Source organism: Cyprinus carpio, chromosome A7, assembly GCF_018340385.1.
Source record: "Cyprinus carpio isolate SPL01 chromosome A7, ASM1834038v1, whole genome shotgun sequence".
Classification (NCBI taxonomy): domain Eukaryota; kingdom Metazoa; phylum Chordata; class Actinopteri; order Cypriniformes; family Cyprinidae; genus Cyprinus; species Cyprinus carpio.
The window spans coordinates 39254578-39272670 of NC_056578.1; the positions used below are offsets into that span (position 1 = coordinate 39254578).

Here is an 18093-nt window from a genome sequence, read left to right on the forward strand (position 1 = left end):
TCTTTTTATTTTCTTGAACACAAAAGAAGATATTTTTAAGACAGTGGGTAACCAAACAGTTGCTGGTCCCTATTTTTTTATTTATTCATTATTTTCGTACTATGGAAGTCAGTGGTGAACTATCCCTTTAAGTGCATGTTAATTGCAATAGGACTTAGATCTTTATATGTAATTTCATAATTCTATTGCCTTTGAAACATGGTTAAAGTACTGCTGAATATACTGACAAGTATTTATGGTAAAACAAAATATACTTAATGTCTTTTGAAATTTGTGTCATTAATTAAAATGTTTTTTTTTTTTTTTTTTTAATGAATTTTTTGATATAGATTTGTTTGTTTTTTTGTTTTTTTTAAATAATAATAGTAGTATTGTTTAATAATTTTTTTTAGTGTACTTAAGTGTGTTAAGAAACAAATCACAAAAGTGTACTCTAAGTGCACTTAAGTTGCAATTTATTTCATATATAAGTATACTTAAATTAGTTTAGAAACAGCCATTAATGTGTACTCTCCAAGTACACTTTAGTGGTCTTTTATTTTATTACTATTATATTACCAACAAGTACAGTTTAAAAATAAATAAATAAATAAACTATATATACACACACACACTTTTAAGATTTGATGTATACTACAAGTGCACATTTAACACACTTTTTCACAAGCGATATCATACTCAAATAACTGTTTTGCACCTAAAATAAATTAAAAGTACGTTTGAAAATTATTTTTCTTTTTTTTTTTCACACATTCTGTCAGTCTTTCACTGGTCATTGCATGTTTGTTTATTAATATTTTAAATCATTTCATAATGCTGTAAGCTTCCAGTAATGCTGCATTTGTTCTTCTATGTATTTGACACATTTTACCATGCTCAAATTCAACCTGCACCAGACCACTATAGTTTTTTAACGAAATCAGCTGAGAAAAAAAAAATGCATTTATAAATTTCATCTGGGCATTATATGGCCTTAAATATTATTATTAAATAATAACACTAGTGAACGGGACACAAGTGTGTAAGTAAAGCATTCAGCACCTGCAGGTGTGCTGATATTATTATTATTATCACAAACAGAATTTGATTTATTCTCATCCACTGTATCATCTGCCCTATTTCAAAAGCAGTGTGTTTTGCGATACCCCAGAAACTATAAAGCCTTGTGATGTAAAATAAAAACAAGTGAAAATCAATAATTGGAGTCAGTAGATCAATGCAACATTGTGATAAAGTATCATTACCACACTATTTACGATACTGATTGTCTTCCTCACCTCTGATATGTCGGGACGGTTTTAGGACGGCGAACACACAGCACTCTATTCCACTAAGTCTCAACTGTCCCTTCACAGTGTCACAGTGTACAAATGAGGAGGATGCAGGTCATCCGCTCAGACTGGGTGGCCATATATCAGGTGGACGTGCGGGACTGTACCTCACCGCCACGGCCCTGACAGGACCTGAGGATGAGGAATGGTACGTCTCCGTTCCCCTGCGGCCCTGACAGATGGGCATTTACTCTTAGCCCCGGACCAAGGGGAGCCACTGCTTAAATACACTCAGGAAGGACAGTTTATTTGGAAGTTAATGTCGTTATGTTTTTATGGTGTGGTAGTCCATACTCGAAATTGGTGCTCTGCATTTAACCCATCCAAGTGCACACACACAGCAGTGAGAAGTGAACACACTGTGAACACACACCCGGAGCAGTGGGCAGCTATATCCAGCGCCCGGGGAGCAACTGGGGGTTCAGTGCCTTGCTCAAGGGCACTTCAGCCATGGGTAATGATTGTTGAAGAGAGGGCTGTTCATTCACTCCCTCCCACCTACAACTCCTGCCAGCACCGAGACTCGAACCTGCAACCTTCTGGTTACAAGTCCAAATCTCTAACCATTAGGCCACAGCTGCCCCCATAAGTATGGAGGACGCTTCCATATGCAGGGAATTTTCAGCGCAGTTCATGAAAGCTTTCTATTATGTAATAATGCATTATTGTTGCTCGTGCTTAAGGTTTGGGATCTGAAACAGTGTAATTTTAGTATTTTAGATTTCTATTTTAAATAAATGCTGTTCTTTTTAACTTTTTATTCGTTAAAGAATTCTGTAAAAAGTATCAAGTGGCAAAAAATATTAAGCAGAACAACTGTTTTCAATATTGTCAATAAATCAGCATATTATACTGATTTCTGAAGGGTCGTGTGACACTGAAGACTGGAGTAATGGCTGATGAAAATTCAGCTTTACATCACAGGAATAAATTATTTTAAAATGAAAAAAAAAAGGAAGTTATTTTAAATTGCAAAAATATTTCACAGTATTCTTTTTTTCTGTATTTTTGATGAAATAAATGTAGCCTTGTGGGAAAAAAAAGGACATTAAAAAAATCTTACTGATCCCAAATTTTGAACAGTGTATATACTGTACTATTACAGTATTTATTAAATAGATAGTTCACCCAAAAATTAAAATTCTGTCATAAATTACTCTTCATCAACTTGTATGAGTATCTTTCTTCTGTCGAATACAAAAGAAGATATTATGAAGAATGTTGGTATCCAAACAGTTGTTGACTTATAAATATTATATATTATGAAAATCAATGGCGTGAACTATCCCTTTAATATTTTGAATTAGCTTTTATTTTAATATTTTTAGTTTCAGTAAGTTTAAGTGTTAACATTTTTTAAGGTTTTTATCAAATATTTACATTTTATTATATTGCAATTAAATTACTGAAAACTATTTTTAATAGTTTTAGTAAACTAAACATATCTAGGGACCGGAATATCCTTGGCTACATTCACACTGCCCAATATTTAAAATGATGACAAAACTGTGGAAAATGCTGAATCATGTAATCAAGTCCATTCAGAGCTGAGTTCATCATGCATCAGATATTGCTTTAGCATTTACATGTTCGTGCAGATGCTGCGGCCAAAACCACACACAATGAATATAATATTCATAGTGAATAGTAAATGTCACATTAAAGCCACAGGAAACAAGAAACAGGAAACACTACTTGGCTCTACTTGGCTTTAATTTCCTTTATTTCAGTTTTACTAATTTTAGTACTTCAACCTAAACTAATTTTATAAACTTTTTATATATTTATATATAACATCCCATTTTTAGACAGCATTCTAAGCTGCACTTTCTCGCATTCAAAGTAAAAATAAACGTTTGGGTATTTATATAGTCTTTGGTATTTCTAAGAACTTGGTGTTTTATAATCATTCCTTTTATTCATTATTGACCTATATGTGTGTGTTATGGTGTGTGTGTGTGTGTGTGTGTTTGTGTGTGTATTTTTGTGTTTTTTTTTTTTTTTGTGGTGTGTGTGTGTGTGTGTGTGTGTGTTACAAACAAAATAATGGTAAATTGCGACAGTAGTTATGTGTATTGATTCATTACTCAGGCTTTCTTTCATGAAAGGTAAAAAATATGATGTATTACTATGGTTATCTGGATATGATACTACAATAATACCTTGTTTGTGGACATGCCACGGTATCATTTAATACCACAGTATTACATCGATACAAATGCATTGTGGTACTGCCACAGTACTTCTTTGTTGGAAGGAGGAAAAACACATTTTGCTGATGCTTTTTTTTTTTCAATCTGGCTCTGAAATCTCAAATCCGATCGCATCATCAGGAAGAGGTTTGTACATGATGCATGCTGGAACAAAAGCGTAATTGGCATCCTTTGTGTGACTGAAGAGAAAGAGCTAGAATCAGACGCAATCCCCTCAACACTGATGTTGACACACACTGCTGCCTCGAGAAAAAGCCCATTATTCATTCCACAGCTGTCAGGCTGAAGAGAGAAGAGGGAAAAGGGGTTTGTATATGAAAACACAGATTTGCACCCGTGCAGGAGTATTCGACTACACCCCGTCACACTGAGAACGGCAGGCAGAAATGGTGCACAAGCTTCCCTCTCGAGCGGATACTAAACAACACAACAGCTCTGGAGGACTCAAAGAGTTTGCTCTGTAAAGCCAGAAAACTGTTCACAGAGCTCTGGGATTTTGGCTCAGTCAACAGAGCTGGGAGCAGCAGCATTCAGACCGAAAGCGGCTCACAGGGGCCTGCGCCGGCCCCCCACGGCCCACAACTCACCACTGTAGAAGCGGATCATGCAGCTGAGGTCCGAGTTGGCGGCTTCCTGCTGGACACGGAGCGGTTCTTCATAGCCCACAGCAGTCAGGTAGTCATAGACCATCTGAAGAGGACGCTCGGAGGGGTCCAGCCTCCTACAAACAGAAAGAGAGCTGAGCACAAACTGAAATACAGCACTCTTATACATAAACAACTGACAATTCAGATACTGATGTCATACATAACCAGGGGTCAGATTCACAAAACATTCTAAAGGTATAGTTCACTCAAAAATGTGTGAATTTGCTGAAAATGTACTCTCCCTCAGGTCATCCAAGATGTAGATGAGATCGTTTCTTGATCAGAAATGTAGCATTGCATCACTTGCTCACATATGGATGCTTTGCAGTGAATGGGTGCCGTCAGAATGAGAGTCCAAACAGCTGATAAAAACATCACAATAATCCACAAGACGTGTTTAACTTCAAACCATTGCTTTCTAGAAATGTGAGTCCTCTATCTATAATATTCTTTCTCCAGTGAAAAAGTCGTCTCGTTCGGACTGGGAGAGAAATATGCACAGATCAAGCACTTTACAAGCGAAAACAGTTCTAAACAAATATACTGGGGAATTTTGAAGGGAGAGAGAACAGTGGATGAATTTTTTTCACTGGAGGAAGCGTTATTATGGAATATGGACTCGCATTTAACCCGGAAGCAACAGTTTGATGTTAAAAAATCTTAATGATGGATATGTTTCTTACGAACAAGCAGCTTTTCACTTCACAAGACATTAACTGATGGACTGGAGTTTTGTCTGGATTACTGTATATTATTGTGATGTTTTTATCAGCTGTTTGGACTCTCATTCTGACTGCACCCATTCACTGCAGAGCATCCATTGGTGAGCAAGTGATGCAATGCTACATTTCTGATGAAGAAACAACTCATCTACATCTTTGATGGCTTGAGGATAAGTACATTTTCAGCAAGTTTTCATTTATGTGTGAACTATTCCTTTAAGAAATTTCTAAATATCTTAAGATGGGTTGTTTCAACAGAAAATACTCCTTACTAGTAGGGCTGTGCGATATGGACAAAAAAAACCTATCACGATTTTTTGATCAATTTTGCGATTTCGATTTTAATCACGATTTTGACACACGCAGACATGCTTTACAGTCATAAATGCATTCAGTATAAATTTGAAACATATTTCCAAAAGAAAACCTATGAGAGCTTTATTAAAAAGTTGTAACATGCCTCTAGAACAGACATAAGTCAAGATAATCACTCACTCACTCTTTTTTTTTTTTTTGCCATGCATTGGTCATAGAGCTCATTGTAGCGGTGCCTCGGGTGCTGAAATATATCTGTTATACATTATACAGGTTCACACGTACTCCGTCTGCAGTGCGTCTACAGTATGTGTATGCGGTTCAGAAGCAGCAGCGAGAGCGAGTTATTGTAACGCGAAAGAACATTAAAATAATGCGCGAGCGCGAATCTCTCCGCTCGCGCGCAGATTTCCTTTGTTTTGTCACAAAACCAGACACGCATGCTCAGATACACGCTGCTCTCGTCTGAAGAGAGTGCCCGTAATTAAAACATGTCTCCTCTCACTCACTCACTCACTCACAACTCTCTCTATATGGAGACAGATTAGCCTCAAATATAATTCACGCAAAAAACACGATTCACACATGCGTAAACAATTTCACATGCATGAAACCTAATTCACGTACACAAAAAAAAAATTCACGTGCGTGAAAAAAAATATATATTCACAAAAAGCAATTCACATGTGCAAAATAAAATTATATATTCATAAAATACATTTCACAAATGAAAAACACAATTCGTAGATATACAACTGTGCACAAAAACCTTTGAATGTTTAAAATGTACGAGTGTCTGAATGTACAAATCGTCATTTACTACGAATCCACTCGGATTTGTGTGTGTGTGTTTTTGAGACTTTCCTGGCAGAGCTCTCTCTCTTCCCACGTGGGTCTGTCGTACTCTTTAGCCAATCAGATGCGAGCTTACCATTCAACCAATCATATCATAAGCCACCGAGAGTGCATTCAGAAGCTCGCAGGCAATCACGTCAAGAGAGAGAAGCCCATAGAAGCCCTGGCGTTACATTTTAAAATACTATACAAAATAACTAATCAGAATACTTTACTCCTGCTCACTCACGCCAAAGAACTCCCCCGCTCAAGCTCGCCGTCTCTGCAAGTATTAACGATGGCAGTTTGCACGCACAGCTATAGAAGATACTAGAAGAATTTACATCTGTCAGACAGGTTGCTGACCTCATCAAGCTTAGTTTGAGTCTGCGCGTCAGAAACGGAAGTTCTCAAAAAAATCGCTAAAAAATGGGCTTCACTTGTCTTAATTGAGTTCCAATTGGGTCGCTGTGTTTCATTTCTTTTACTGTCTATGGGATTACTGATGTAAAGGCTTAATTTCCGTTCTAATTAATCCATATTGCGCAAAAAGGTGCGCAGAATCGTGCTCCTTGTATGCACTCTCAGTGGCTTATGATATGATTGGTTGAATGGTAAGCTCGCAATCTTGGCTAAAGAGTACGACAGACCCACGTGGGAAGAGAGCTCTGCCAGGAAAGTCTCAAAAACACACACACAAATCCGAGTGGATTCGTAGTAAATGACGATTTGTACATTCAGACACTCATACATTTTAAACATTCAAAGGTTTTTTGCACAGTTGTATATCTACGAATTTTGTTTTGCATTTGTGAAATGTATTTTATGAATATATAATTTTATTTTGCGCATGGAATTGCTTTTTGTGAATATATTTTTTTTTTAACGCACGCCGTGAATTTTTTTGTGTGTGTACGTGAATTAGGTTTCATGCATGTGAAATTGTTTACGCATGTGTGAATCGTGTTTTTTGCGTGAATTATATTTGAGACTAATCTGTCTCCATATCTCTATGCTCATGCGCTAGATATTCACTCTTTTCGCACCTTTCGATGTCTAACCTTTTCTGTTCACATCTTTTACCGCGTGCAGTGTAAAGCTCTGATCCATTAACATGGGCTCGGAAAAAATATGCATCACAGACAGAGTGTGTGAACCTGGAGTTAGGCATATGCCCAGTCTCTTCTGTTCTCGCGCTCCACTTAGGTGCGCTGCATTCTGATTGGATCGGATAGCATACTGCGGGGGGTCGGGACCGCGGAAAATTGTGCTATAAAGCGATTTAGAAATCGTGCACACTCAAATCGTGATTTTATTACGATTTCGATTAATCGCACAGCCCTACTTACTTGTTGCATATATATATATATATATATATATATATATATATATATATATATAGATATATATATATATATATATATATATATATATATATATATATATATATATAGCCAATAACAATTTTTACAATATTTGTACATAACCAATGAGTCATCAATATTTTTAGTCTATTTTCCAGGATTTGCATTTAGATACACTTAAGCCATAAAACCCAATTTTCGATGAGTTATGGACAGAGTGGTACACATTATGGAAAATTACATATAAAAGGTTTCATAGGCAGCATTATGCAGTGCAATATTCAGTAATCAAGCACTGAACATTGTAAGTGCGAAATGTGGGCCTCCACAGGACCCTATGCACGTATCCCAGCTCTGAACAAGCGTGACAACACACAGGTGTTTCGATTTAAGATCAGACTCTGTCCTAACATCCTCCAGCAGTGCCTCTCACTCTCACTCTCTCAGAGCTGGGTGTTTTCAGATAATATATCCCAATCCACTGGGATCACGTCTCGTCCAACTCAATATCTCAACATTCATTAAACAGCTGAAGCGAAAGAACCCTGATCTCATGACGTCTGACAATATTCCCTTTAAACAAAGCAAATAATCAGTCTGTTGATCTGACTCGATCCTCTGTTCGTGACGCAACGGCATCCTGCTTTTTATTAAAACTGTCCGGCCTCATAATCGTCCACCTTGTGCAGCGCCGCCGCCTTTTCTCTCCCTGATTAAATCGCCATCTCATTCCTCCACTCTAATCCTGTTAAGAGATCCACGCGGTGCTCTGATGCACAGACCTGTCAGGTGTCCTCGTGCTGAAGCGGAGCAGGGGTCGGCCACACCACACCTCCACAGCAGAAGCCCAATTCAGCAGACCGAGATTTACAATTTAAGGTTTGCAGCACAATTATTATCCTTATTATTATAATTATTAATATTAAATTAATAATAAAAAAAATAATAAATAAAAACAAAAATAAGATAAATTATTGTAATTTAGCTGAAAAAGAAATAATAAAATAATTAATAATTGTATTGTAATTATTTTGATTGTTGTAATTTTGCTTTAAAATAAAAAATAATATTATAATAAATTATTATTTTTATTAATATAAATAAATTAAAACAATTTTACTGTATAATAAAGATTAGTGTTAAAGAAAAATAATTATTATTACTGTAAGTAGTAGTAGTAGTAGTTAATAAATTAATAAATAAAACAATTTAATAAATAGAAAGAAAATTTCACTGTAAAATGTAATAATAATAATTTATACAAAAAAATTACTAAATAAAACAAATACTGTCATAATGTCGCTGTAAAATAGAAATGAGTATTTAAGAAAACATTAACAATAATAATTTTATTTTTACATTGCAACTATAAATATTACAATACTAATATTTATGGATGTCTTAATTTCTTCAACTTATTTTGCCCTCAAAGCTTCTCTTTTGTTGATAAGCGCTTCTCAGTAAAAGTATGGAAAGATGGTTAGTGCATGTCACGTCCCCAAATGCACACAAATGTGTCCCAAACTCAGAGCAGATCCAGAGATGAGGTTTGTGTGGAGCAACATTTACTGTGAAACAATCAAGCTGCTCTGATACGCTGAAAACAGCCGCAGATTATGTTTTGATGTGGTTTTAATGTGATGAGTGAAATGGTTTACTCTGAAACACGCAGCGCATCTGTTTATTTCATTAAATCACAGTCATATCGTTATTTAGTTTATATTTTGATTAATCATGCAGCCTGACTCTGCAGTTGCTCTTTGCTTTGAGAGGCAGAGTGCTGCTGACAAGGACACATTAGGGATTTAATGGTTTCTTGCGGCTTACCTGAAGTGAAATAAATAGTAGACGAGGGTAGAAAGCGCACACACACACACACACATACACATCAGCAGATGTCCCTGCGAGCTGCTCTAATGTGCAGCCTCCTCACAGCTAATTCAGCTTAGCCTCCTGGCTTTACCTCAGCTCAGAGCTGGACTGCTTCCTGCGAAATAATGTGATTTCAGCCATCTCAGCCACGGCCCAGTCATTCCCAGAAGGGCAGAGAGAGGGGAAGCATGACTTGCTTCTCTCTCTTTTGTCAGACACACCTTCAAAACCACCACAGACACTGCAGACGGCGGACACTACACACACACACACACACACTTTCAGACACAAAACACACACACACAAACATGCATAGATGGCTCGGGGGGTGTGGGAGTGTTGCAAACGCCTGCATATTCTTGTGTTTTGCTCTTGTGCACTTATCGTTAGCGGTTGCTAAGACACTATTACTAATGTTCATACTGTTTTCAAAATGTGTTTATTTATTTATTTATTTTTTGGGAAAATCAGGATTTTAAAGGGATAGGTCACTCAAAAATATGAAAAATATTTAGACTTAAAAATAAAAAATAATATATATGCATGCTTTAAAAAAAAAAAAAAAAAAAGAGTACTTATTACAGAAATAATACACTTTAAAAGAATATACTTAAGTGTAAATTTAATTAAATGTTTTGGACGCTTCATTGCATGATAACTGCAATTAAATTAAATTGTAGTAAGCTAGTTAGCTTGAGAGCGTTTTTAACCCACACTTGTATATGTAATTTCATAATTACATATTTTGCTTATAGTGTACTTCTGAATGTACTGACAGTCATTTATGGTAAACTACAATATATTTTAATGTCATTTCTATTGAAACTTCTATTAACTTTAAATATAATATTGAACAACACACTATAGTTAACATTTTACTAATGTGCTTTAGTATGTTAGCCAACATCAAAATAAGTGTAGTCCATGACATTAAGATTATTTAAAAAAACATTTACTTTTAATTTCGACATTACAAAGTGCACTTTTTAAAAGTGCACTTAAGAGTCTTAAGCAACGCTTAAATAAAGTGTGTTTAAGTACACTCAAGTTGCCTTTTATGTCATAAATATTACATTAACCGCAATTGCGGTTTGTTAAAAATATACTTTGATTTAAAATACACTGCAAATGCATGTTCAATAGAATTAAGTGCACTTCTTTTTAACAAGGGTAAGCTCTCACACACCCATCGAGGCATCAGGTCATCCTTACTGTCAAACCCTGTAGATAAGATGAACAAGTTTATGATGAGGATGATATCCTGAAGCATTATTAACATTTAAAATATAAAGAGGTGCAAATGAAGGACTAACCCTACAATTCAAGTAACCAGTCATTTGTAAATAATAAGGGTCTGATATTCACCTTGTCATTTCAGATAAACACCCTGACCTGTGTGTGTGCGTGTGTGTGTGCCTGGCTCGACTGCTCCACAGCGCAAGTCTGATAAGGATTATTATCGAGACCTCGTCTAGCCAGAAAATTACAGCTGGGTGACCGAGCATCTATCTCTGCGTTACCTGATTAGGTCTCCGTGCAGCTGCAGATAGAGACCCTGCACGTCTCTCTGAGCACATAGCTCCTCGGCGGTGGTGTTGGTGGAGCAGAGCACCAGCTTCAGGTCCGGCTGGGTGCTGGTGGAGGTCTGGGGGCCCGAGGCTAGAGGCTGAGGCTCCGAGGCCCCGTAGAGACACACACAGCCCCGCTGAGCGTCGCCCTTCAGCCAGTCTCGCTCTCGAGAACCGAAGCGCGTCTTCCGGGTCACGCAGCCTCGACTGCCATTCCTCTTCATGTTACGCTGCGGAGAAAAGTCTAGATTAGATATTGCTTGTGTTCTTTTGAGAAATTATGGCCTTGTAGAAATAAGGCCAAATACAGTGTTTTCGAGTCCAAATCAGTCGTAGGAAATCATGCCTTGGTAACCACAAGTTGGTGGCTGTCGGGACTCCACCCTGCAACACAGAGCCTGTCTGAGAGACACCAGGCTTTGTTTTTGCTTGCAGAAAACAACGCCGGCGCAAATATTTACCCAGGGCACAAACGCCCTGCAGATATGTGCGAGTCGAGACCACTTTGGAGACGACATGTCATTTGTAAGGCTGGTGAAATCATTTTCTGATGATGCTCTGACCAATACTTACTGGCATCAGCAGCTCAGGGTGTCTAAAATAACAGTGGATCTTTTGTTGTAAGGACAAAAAAAAAAAAAAAAAAAATCTAAATATTAAACTTTTTTTGCGTTCCACAGAATAAAGAAAGAAAGTCATACAGGTTTAGAACAACGTGTTCAACAATAATAATAATAATTATAATAATAAAAAAAAAAATAATTATTATTATTGTTATGCTCCGAATAATAATAATAATAATAATAATAATAATAATAATAATAATAATATGTTTATTTATTTAAAAACATGTATTTATGTATGTCATCTTGGTTTGGAATAACCGGTTCATTAATAAAAAAACATTTAAAAAAATAAATAAATAAATAAAATAATAATAATAATAATAATAATAATAATAATAATAATAATAACAGTTGTTGTTCAAAACTTGATTTTGTTTCTCAAAAAAAAAAAAAATTAAATAAAATTAAATAAAAAAAATATATAAAAAATTTCCACAGAAAAAATAAAATAACAGGTTTGGAACAACCTGTTAAATAATAATAATAATAGCATAAAAAATTATTATTATTATTATTATTATTATTATTATTATTATATTAAACCTCATAATTGTTCCAAACCTGTATGACTTTCTTCTGTAAAAAATAAATAAATAATTAATATAATAAAATGTAGTACAATATAATATAATTATTACATACATTAATATTGTATAATCATTTATTGTATAATCCACCTAGTGTAACCAATTAGAGCAAAAAAGTTTGTCTAGCGATCATTAGATCATCACGGACTCATCTTTACAAACCTACTATTTATAAACCTTTTTTGTGCATTTTTGTTTAGCTATTTGATTAATGTTTTGGAATAATATCTATCAACAAAAGATCATTGCTAAATCACCTCTGATTTCTACTTAAATAATGTTGTAATAATAATAAGCATAAAGACCTTTAAGCCAAACGTCTTTAAAGAACAAGCGGACTTACCATTAATCATCTTTCTAATCAAATGCGTCAGCATTATTACCCGTCTCTATCTGCACTCATCTATCAAGTAAGGTTCACTGTACATATGATATAAATATTAATATAATAATAATGACATATTTGCCATTTATTAATATTGATAAATGAGAACACTGCATTGGATCCTAATGCTGTGAATAATGAAAATGTATTTTTCAAATAGATAAGAGTAACTAGATAAGATGTATGACTATAGTATGACTATAAGAACACAGTGATCTAATAATAGGAGGGGAAAGCATTGTTAGTTCAGCAAGGTAACTCTGCTTATTCACTTACAAGCAGGAGGAAGCAACTGGCATCTAATTTTGTTCTGATTATCTATTACAATGGCTTAACATAATGATAGGCATATTTCCTGTAGGCGTATTATGTCAGGTGTATTGTGAAGATAATGGCCGTCACACACACAACGCATTCCTGTTCATTAACAGCTAGATGCAGTGGAATGGAACTGAAAGCTGCATTTCAATATATGGCAAGCTGTTTTAATATCCATTTAATTTAATAAAAACGATTTTAGTGTGTGTTTTAGTATTTATTAAGTAATCCAATAGTGACTTATATCTTTTTCAATTTCAGTTTTCAGCCATATGATTCGTTCTTTTTTTAATATGTGGGGGTGCAAAGCCTCAATTTAGCAAAATAAAAAACTACCAAAAAACAAACAAAAAACAGTTACATTGTTAAATTTTGTATATATTTAATACATATAATTTTATATATAGTAATATTTTTTATATATATATAATTTTAAATTAGTTTTTTATATTTTTGTATTTTATTTAATTACAAAACATTAAAATACATTTAAATAAAAATAATCCATATTGTCATTCTTTTAAAGAGCAGGTCATATGGGTTTTTGAAAAATATCTCTTTTGCAGTTTTTAACGTAGCTACCCTTAAATGAAAACAATCTGCAAAGTTTTTAATCAAAAAAGTGCATGATAAATAAAGATATTGTCTCTCAAAAGAGAGTTGGTTCTGAATCGCCTTAACGAGTCGTCATATTTACAAATCTTTTGCCTGTTACGGGTATATTTTACTAGGTAACACATTTGCATAATCCCCGCCTGCCCGCGAAATACGAACAGAGTCTGGTCTGCCCACAAACACTTCCGCTTGTTAATGTGTTTACAACATGTTGAGAAGACACTATGTTCAAGGATACCACAGAAATACAATTTGAACCTTTTGTTTTGTGCATGTCATTTTACCAATCGTGGCTTTTATCTTCGTTGGCTTCTAATTTTCTTTATTTGAACTAACAAGCGTCTTCGAACCACAACCTGTAAGTACGATTGATACATTATGTGTACATTTTCAATTGAGTGCACAAAATATCAAGTTTTTGTACTAATATGTGATGTATACCTAGAGCAGCTTTAGGTTTCCAGGTAAAGCACGATATTATTGTCTTACTGAAGTAGTTCTAATAATTCGCTATAAACCTAAGAATGTGTCCATTAATGTAGACTGAAATTGTTCTTATTACTTCGTTTAATAATAAAGAATGTAGTGTAGCACACAGAATTTATAATCATTGTGAAATTGCTGTTTATTTTGCTGCACTGGCAGTTATAGGGTTAATGCGGGAGAGACGAGCAAGTTAGTGAGGCTGCTGCGCCTGTGATACAGCTGTTCTGATTAAAAGTTAAGACAGAGCATCTTTTGTCTGTCATTCTTCAAACATTACAGTAGATATATTTTGGTTTACAAACTGTATTGTTTCATCAGTTAGTCACGTTAGCACTCGTCAAAAGTTTCCACCATTACTGTTTTAAGTGTTCACAGTTTAGCAGCTAAACTTTAGCTGTGGGCATGATTCACTTGCATAAGGGTTTTTTTTAAATGTATTTTATGTTATTATTATAAGAATGAATTGGAGCACTGTATTATTGTTTTATGTAAAGGTGCTTTTGTCAATGGTAGCACTCAGTAACTGGCTCAAAAACTCCTCTCTGTGCCAATCACAACAGGCTTGGCCAGCTGACCAATCAGAGCAGAGCAGGCTTATGGAAGGGAGGGGTTTGCTCCGAATTTGCTTGGAACAAATCATTTTGGAATCATTGGCAAATGACTCTAATATTAAATGTATATTCTGAGAAAATTTGAATGTTTTCTGACCTTAGATGCATTTAAACCTGTTGTAGGGGACTCCAACACAATATTAGGACACTTTAAAATACCATATGACCTGCTCTTTAAACTATAAGACGTACTATTATGTAAATTAAACAAGTTAACAAAACACATATAAATATTATGCCAGGCACTGCTAAACAGTACCATATCATTCATAATTACTTCTATTGTCTTTGAAATATGGTTAAAGTGTACTTTTTCCCAATGTACTAAGTAGCATGTATGGTAAACTAAAATATACTTTAATGTCATTTCCATTGAAACTTGTATGTCATGTATTTTTAAATATATTTATAATTACACATTTGTAATGAAACATTTTGTCCATTTATAATATTTTAACTTTAAATGTAATATCTACTGTAATAACCGTACTTTGCATGTGTTTTAGTATGCTAGACATCAACACATAAAAATAGGTATACTTCTGTAAAGAATGATAAAATATTAAAACAATGTTGTAAAATGCACCCACAACAGCGACACATAACCGTGAGTGACATGGAATTCTATTTTAGATATGTTTTTTATTTTTTTGCAACGTCACGCCAGGAACAACATACAAAATATGACAGTGATAATCTTAGGTAATGATTATGTGCTTTATTCAGTGTTAAAAGTGTTTAATGTGAGTTTGAATATTAGACACGATGTAAGTTAATGTCGCTTTCTGATGCTGCGTTTGAATTTTCATGCAGCATTATTTGAAATTAGCGTGGGCCAAACATTTTTCTCTCCGCCTGTTGAGGAACAATGACGTAAAATGTTCTTTAAAGTCTTAAGTGTACTTCTATGCGTTAAGAAACAAACTCATGAATCCGTGTTCTAAGTACACTTATGTAGCCTTTTATTTCATTAATATTATATTATCTGCAAGTACAGTTTTTACAGTTTGAAAATTAGAAACGCACCAGTTTGCAGTTTGAACGACTCACACAACGAATCACAGCAGTTTTAAATGTAGGCCTTTAGTTTTAAGGAATATATGTTAAAGCGGCTTGCCATACTCAAGACGCGTTCTCAAAACTAGACAACTTTTTCAGTTGACACTTAATGTCAACAGGGCGCAACGATCTGATGCCGGTGTACAGAGACAGAAATAGCAATTACAAAATAGCCAGAACGCAAACTAACAGGTTACAGGCGTTACACTGGAACTGTTCTGATACAGCCCACAAACTAACAGGGAGAAGCGACATGAATACAATTAACGTTAGATGCCATTATGATCCATCTACTATCACAGGCTGTGTCACAAAACCGAATGAACCGCCTACATAGACAGCAGCATCGGGCGTCACAGGCGCGTTGCGAGCCCGATCAGCTCACAGACGCGGAACGCGACCAAGTATGCTGTCTAGGTAGGGACCACGGCGGCGGGTGGAAGTGTTAAACAGATAATTGCTGATGCAGTTCACGGATTCACACGTAGCTACTTTGGCCCTGCTGCTTAACAGCAACGCTGCGACCTAAACGGAGCTGGATCTGGTACCTTTAAAACGCGTATTCCCGTTCCCGCTCGGGCTGTCGGTGCGGGGGCTCGGTCGGATCCCGCTTCATGCAGCACCGGGATGAGCGGCGCTCCGCTGCCCGCACGGACATCCTCCACATCGGCTGCATTTCTCCGCTCCGTGTCGGCGCTCTGGAGCGACCGCGCTGTGCTTTCCTCGTCCTTCATTTAGCCTACATTTGACGTCTTTGAGCACAGAAATCAAGATGTAAGATAACAACTGGAGACAGATAAATTCCGGTACAGAAGGCGGTAGAAAAAGCCCATCCTGATTTGATGAGACGCCATCGTGGGACTGAAGCGCACGGCTGTCAAATAAACCCAATTAATAAACATGAGGGGGCGGCGCTAATTATTATTCATTGAACCACGCCCATTTCCTATACCTCCGTTGCTGAATTATTCATGAGCATACTTAATCTAAAACTCGTGATTTGAAATGGTTCACAAATTTCTATCAATCCCATTTAATTCAGAATTCAACACAGGCTGCACATTTACTGAGAATGCAGCTCTTCAGAAAAAAATAAATAAATAAATAATATCTACCATTTCCTTTAGGTAACCAATAGGGTTTCTGATAAAAATAAAAACGACACTTCCTCCTCCATCAGCAGTCAGCACTGGTGAAAGAACATCAGGTCTGTAAATCTAGTGAGATTTGGAGTCATTCACTCTTATCAACAATCACTGACCTCTGGCACCAAAACTGGAATGACTAGCTCTTCTTGTGCAATGTGTTTTGAAGCAGTTAAACTGTAAACTGAACATACATTTAGTAGTCATACTGGGATTGAAGTCTGATGTTTTAGAAAAATATAATGCATAATGTCTGTGATGGTAAACAAAACTAGGTTAAGTATGAAAGAAGACAAGGAAGAAATGAGGCGTTTGATAATAAATACATAAAAATTTATGTTCCCAGGATTGACATTTATTACTAACAGCTTTTCTTTTTGTTGTATATGACATTAAAACGGTCTTGGGAACTATATAGATTGTATAGACTGTATAAATTTAGTTTTACCCTAGACCCAGACTTTTAATCTTATCTAATCTAAAATACTAATAATTAATTTTGATTTATAATAGCTGTCTCTTGGCAAAGTTAACAAACAAAGCTGTGATATTGATGACTGTGTGTTGGATGTTGCTAGTGGACAAATTTAGCTGAACACCTTTCAAAATGTAATGCAACTTGAGTACAAATGCTGAGATGGAGACAGGCATGGGATCACATCATAACTGCAATATAACATTTTGCAATCAGTGATAAAACATTTCCTGCGTCTCATCCCTGCAGATAAAGAAGGTCTTCACTGAGGTGTCAAAGTTCATTTTATTAACCTTCACAATCTGTTCGAGGTCGAGAGACCTTTACAGTCAAAAAGGATCAGGTTTTATTGATACTTTGATCAGATCTAAGAAATAAAACATGAATAAATGCATTAAATTATCATCATTATTTTCGTCAGAAGTGAGGGTTTAAATAGAAAATAAAAACATCTTAATGATGGATTTGTTTCTTACAAACACAGCTTTTCACTTCACAAGACATTAACTGATGGAGTTTTTTGGTTTGGATTATTTTTGAATTATTGTGATGTTTTTATCAGCTGTTTGGACTTTCATTCTGAGGGCACCCATTCACTGCAGAGCATCCACTGGTGAGCAAGTGATTTAATGCTACATTTTTCCAAATCTGATGAAAAAAGAAACTCATCTACATCTTGGATCGCGTGAGGAAGAGTACATTTACAGCAAATTTTCATTTTAGGGTGAACTTTTCCTTTGCAAGCTTCATTTTTTATTCTGGTTGGAGGACATTTTTAAAAGAAATTGAAGGGGGAAGAATTTGCAGTTTCTAAGTTTTAACACAAGAGGGTGACAGCAGACTAAATCTGTTTTTTCACAGACTCCGTTCAGTTACAAATGAAGAAAACCACTTATTTCCAAAACACAACACAACAAACA

General features: G+C 35.5%; 1 protein-coding gene across 1 annotated transcript in view; it reads right to left on the reverse strand.

The window, feature by feature from the left end:
• Positions 1 to 16568, reverse strand: part of LOC109073724 (PH domain leucine-rich repeat-containing protein phosphatase 2-like) — a 59150-nt gene extending 42582 nt beyond the window's left edge. Inside the window, 3 exon segments of the mRNA XM_042761120.1 lie at positions 4132 to 4265; positions 10819 to 11096; positions 16102 to 16568. Coding sequence (XP_042617054.1) covers positions 4132 to 4265; positions 10819 to 11096; positions 16102 to 16287 — 598 coding nt within the window. The 5' untranslated portion in view covers positions 16288 to 16568.
• Positions 16569 to 18093: the final 1525 nt, after the last annotated feature.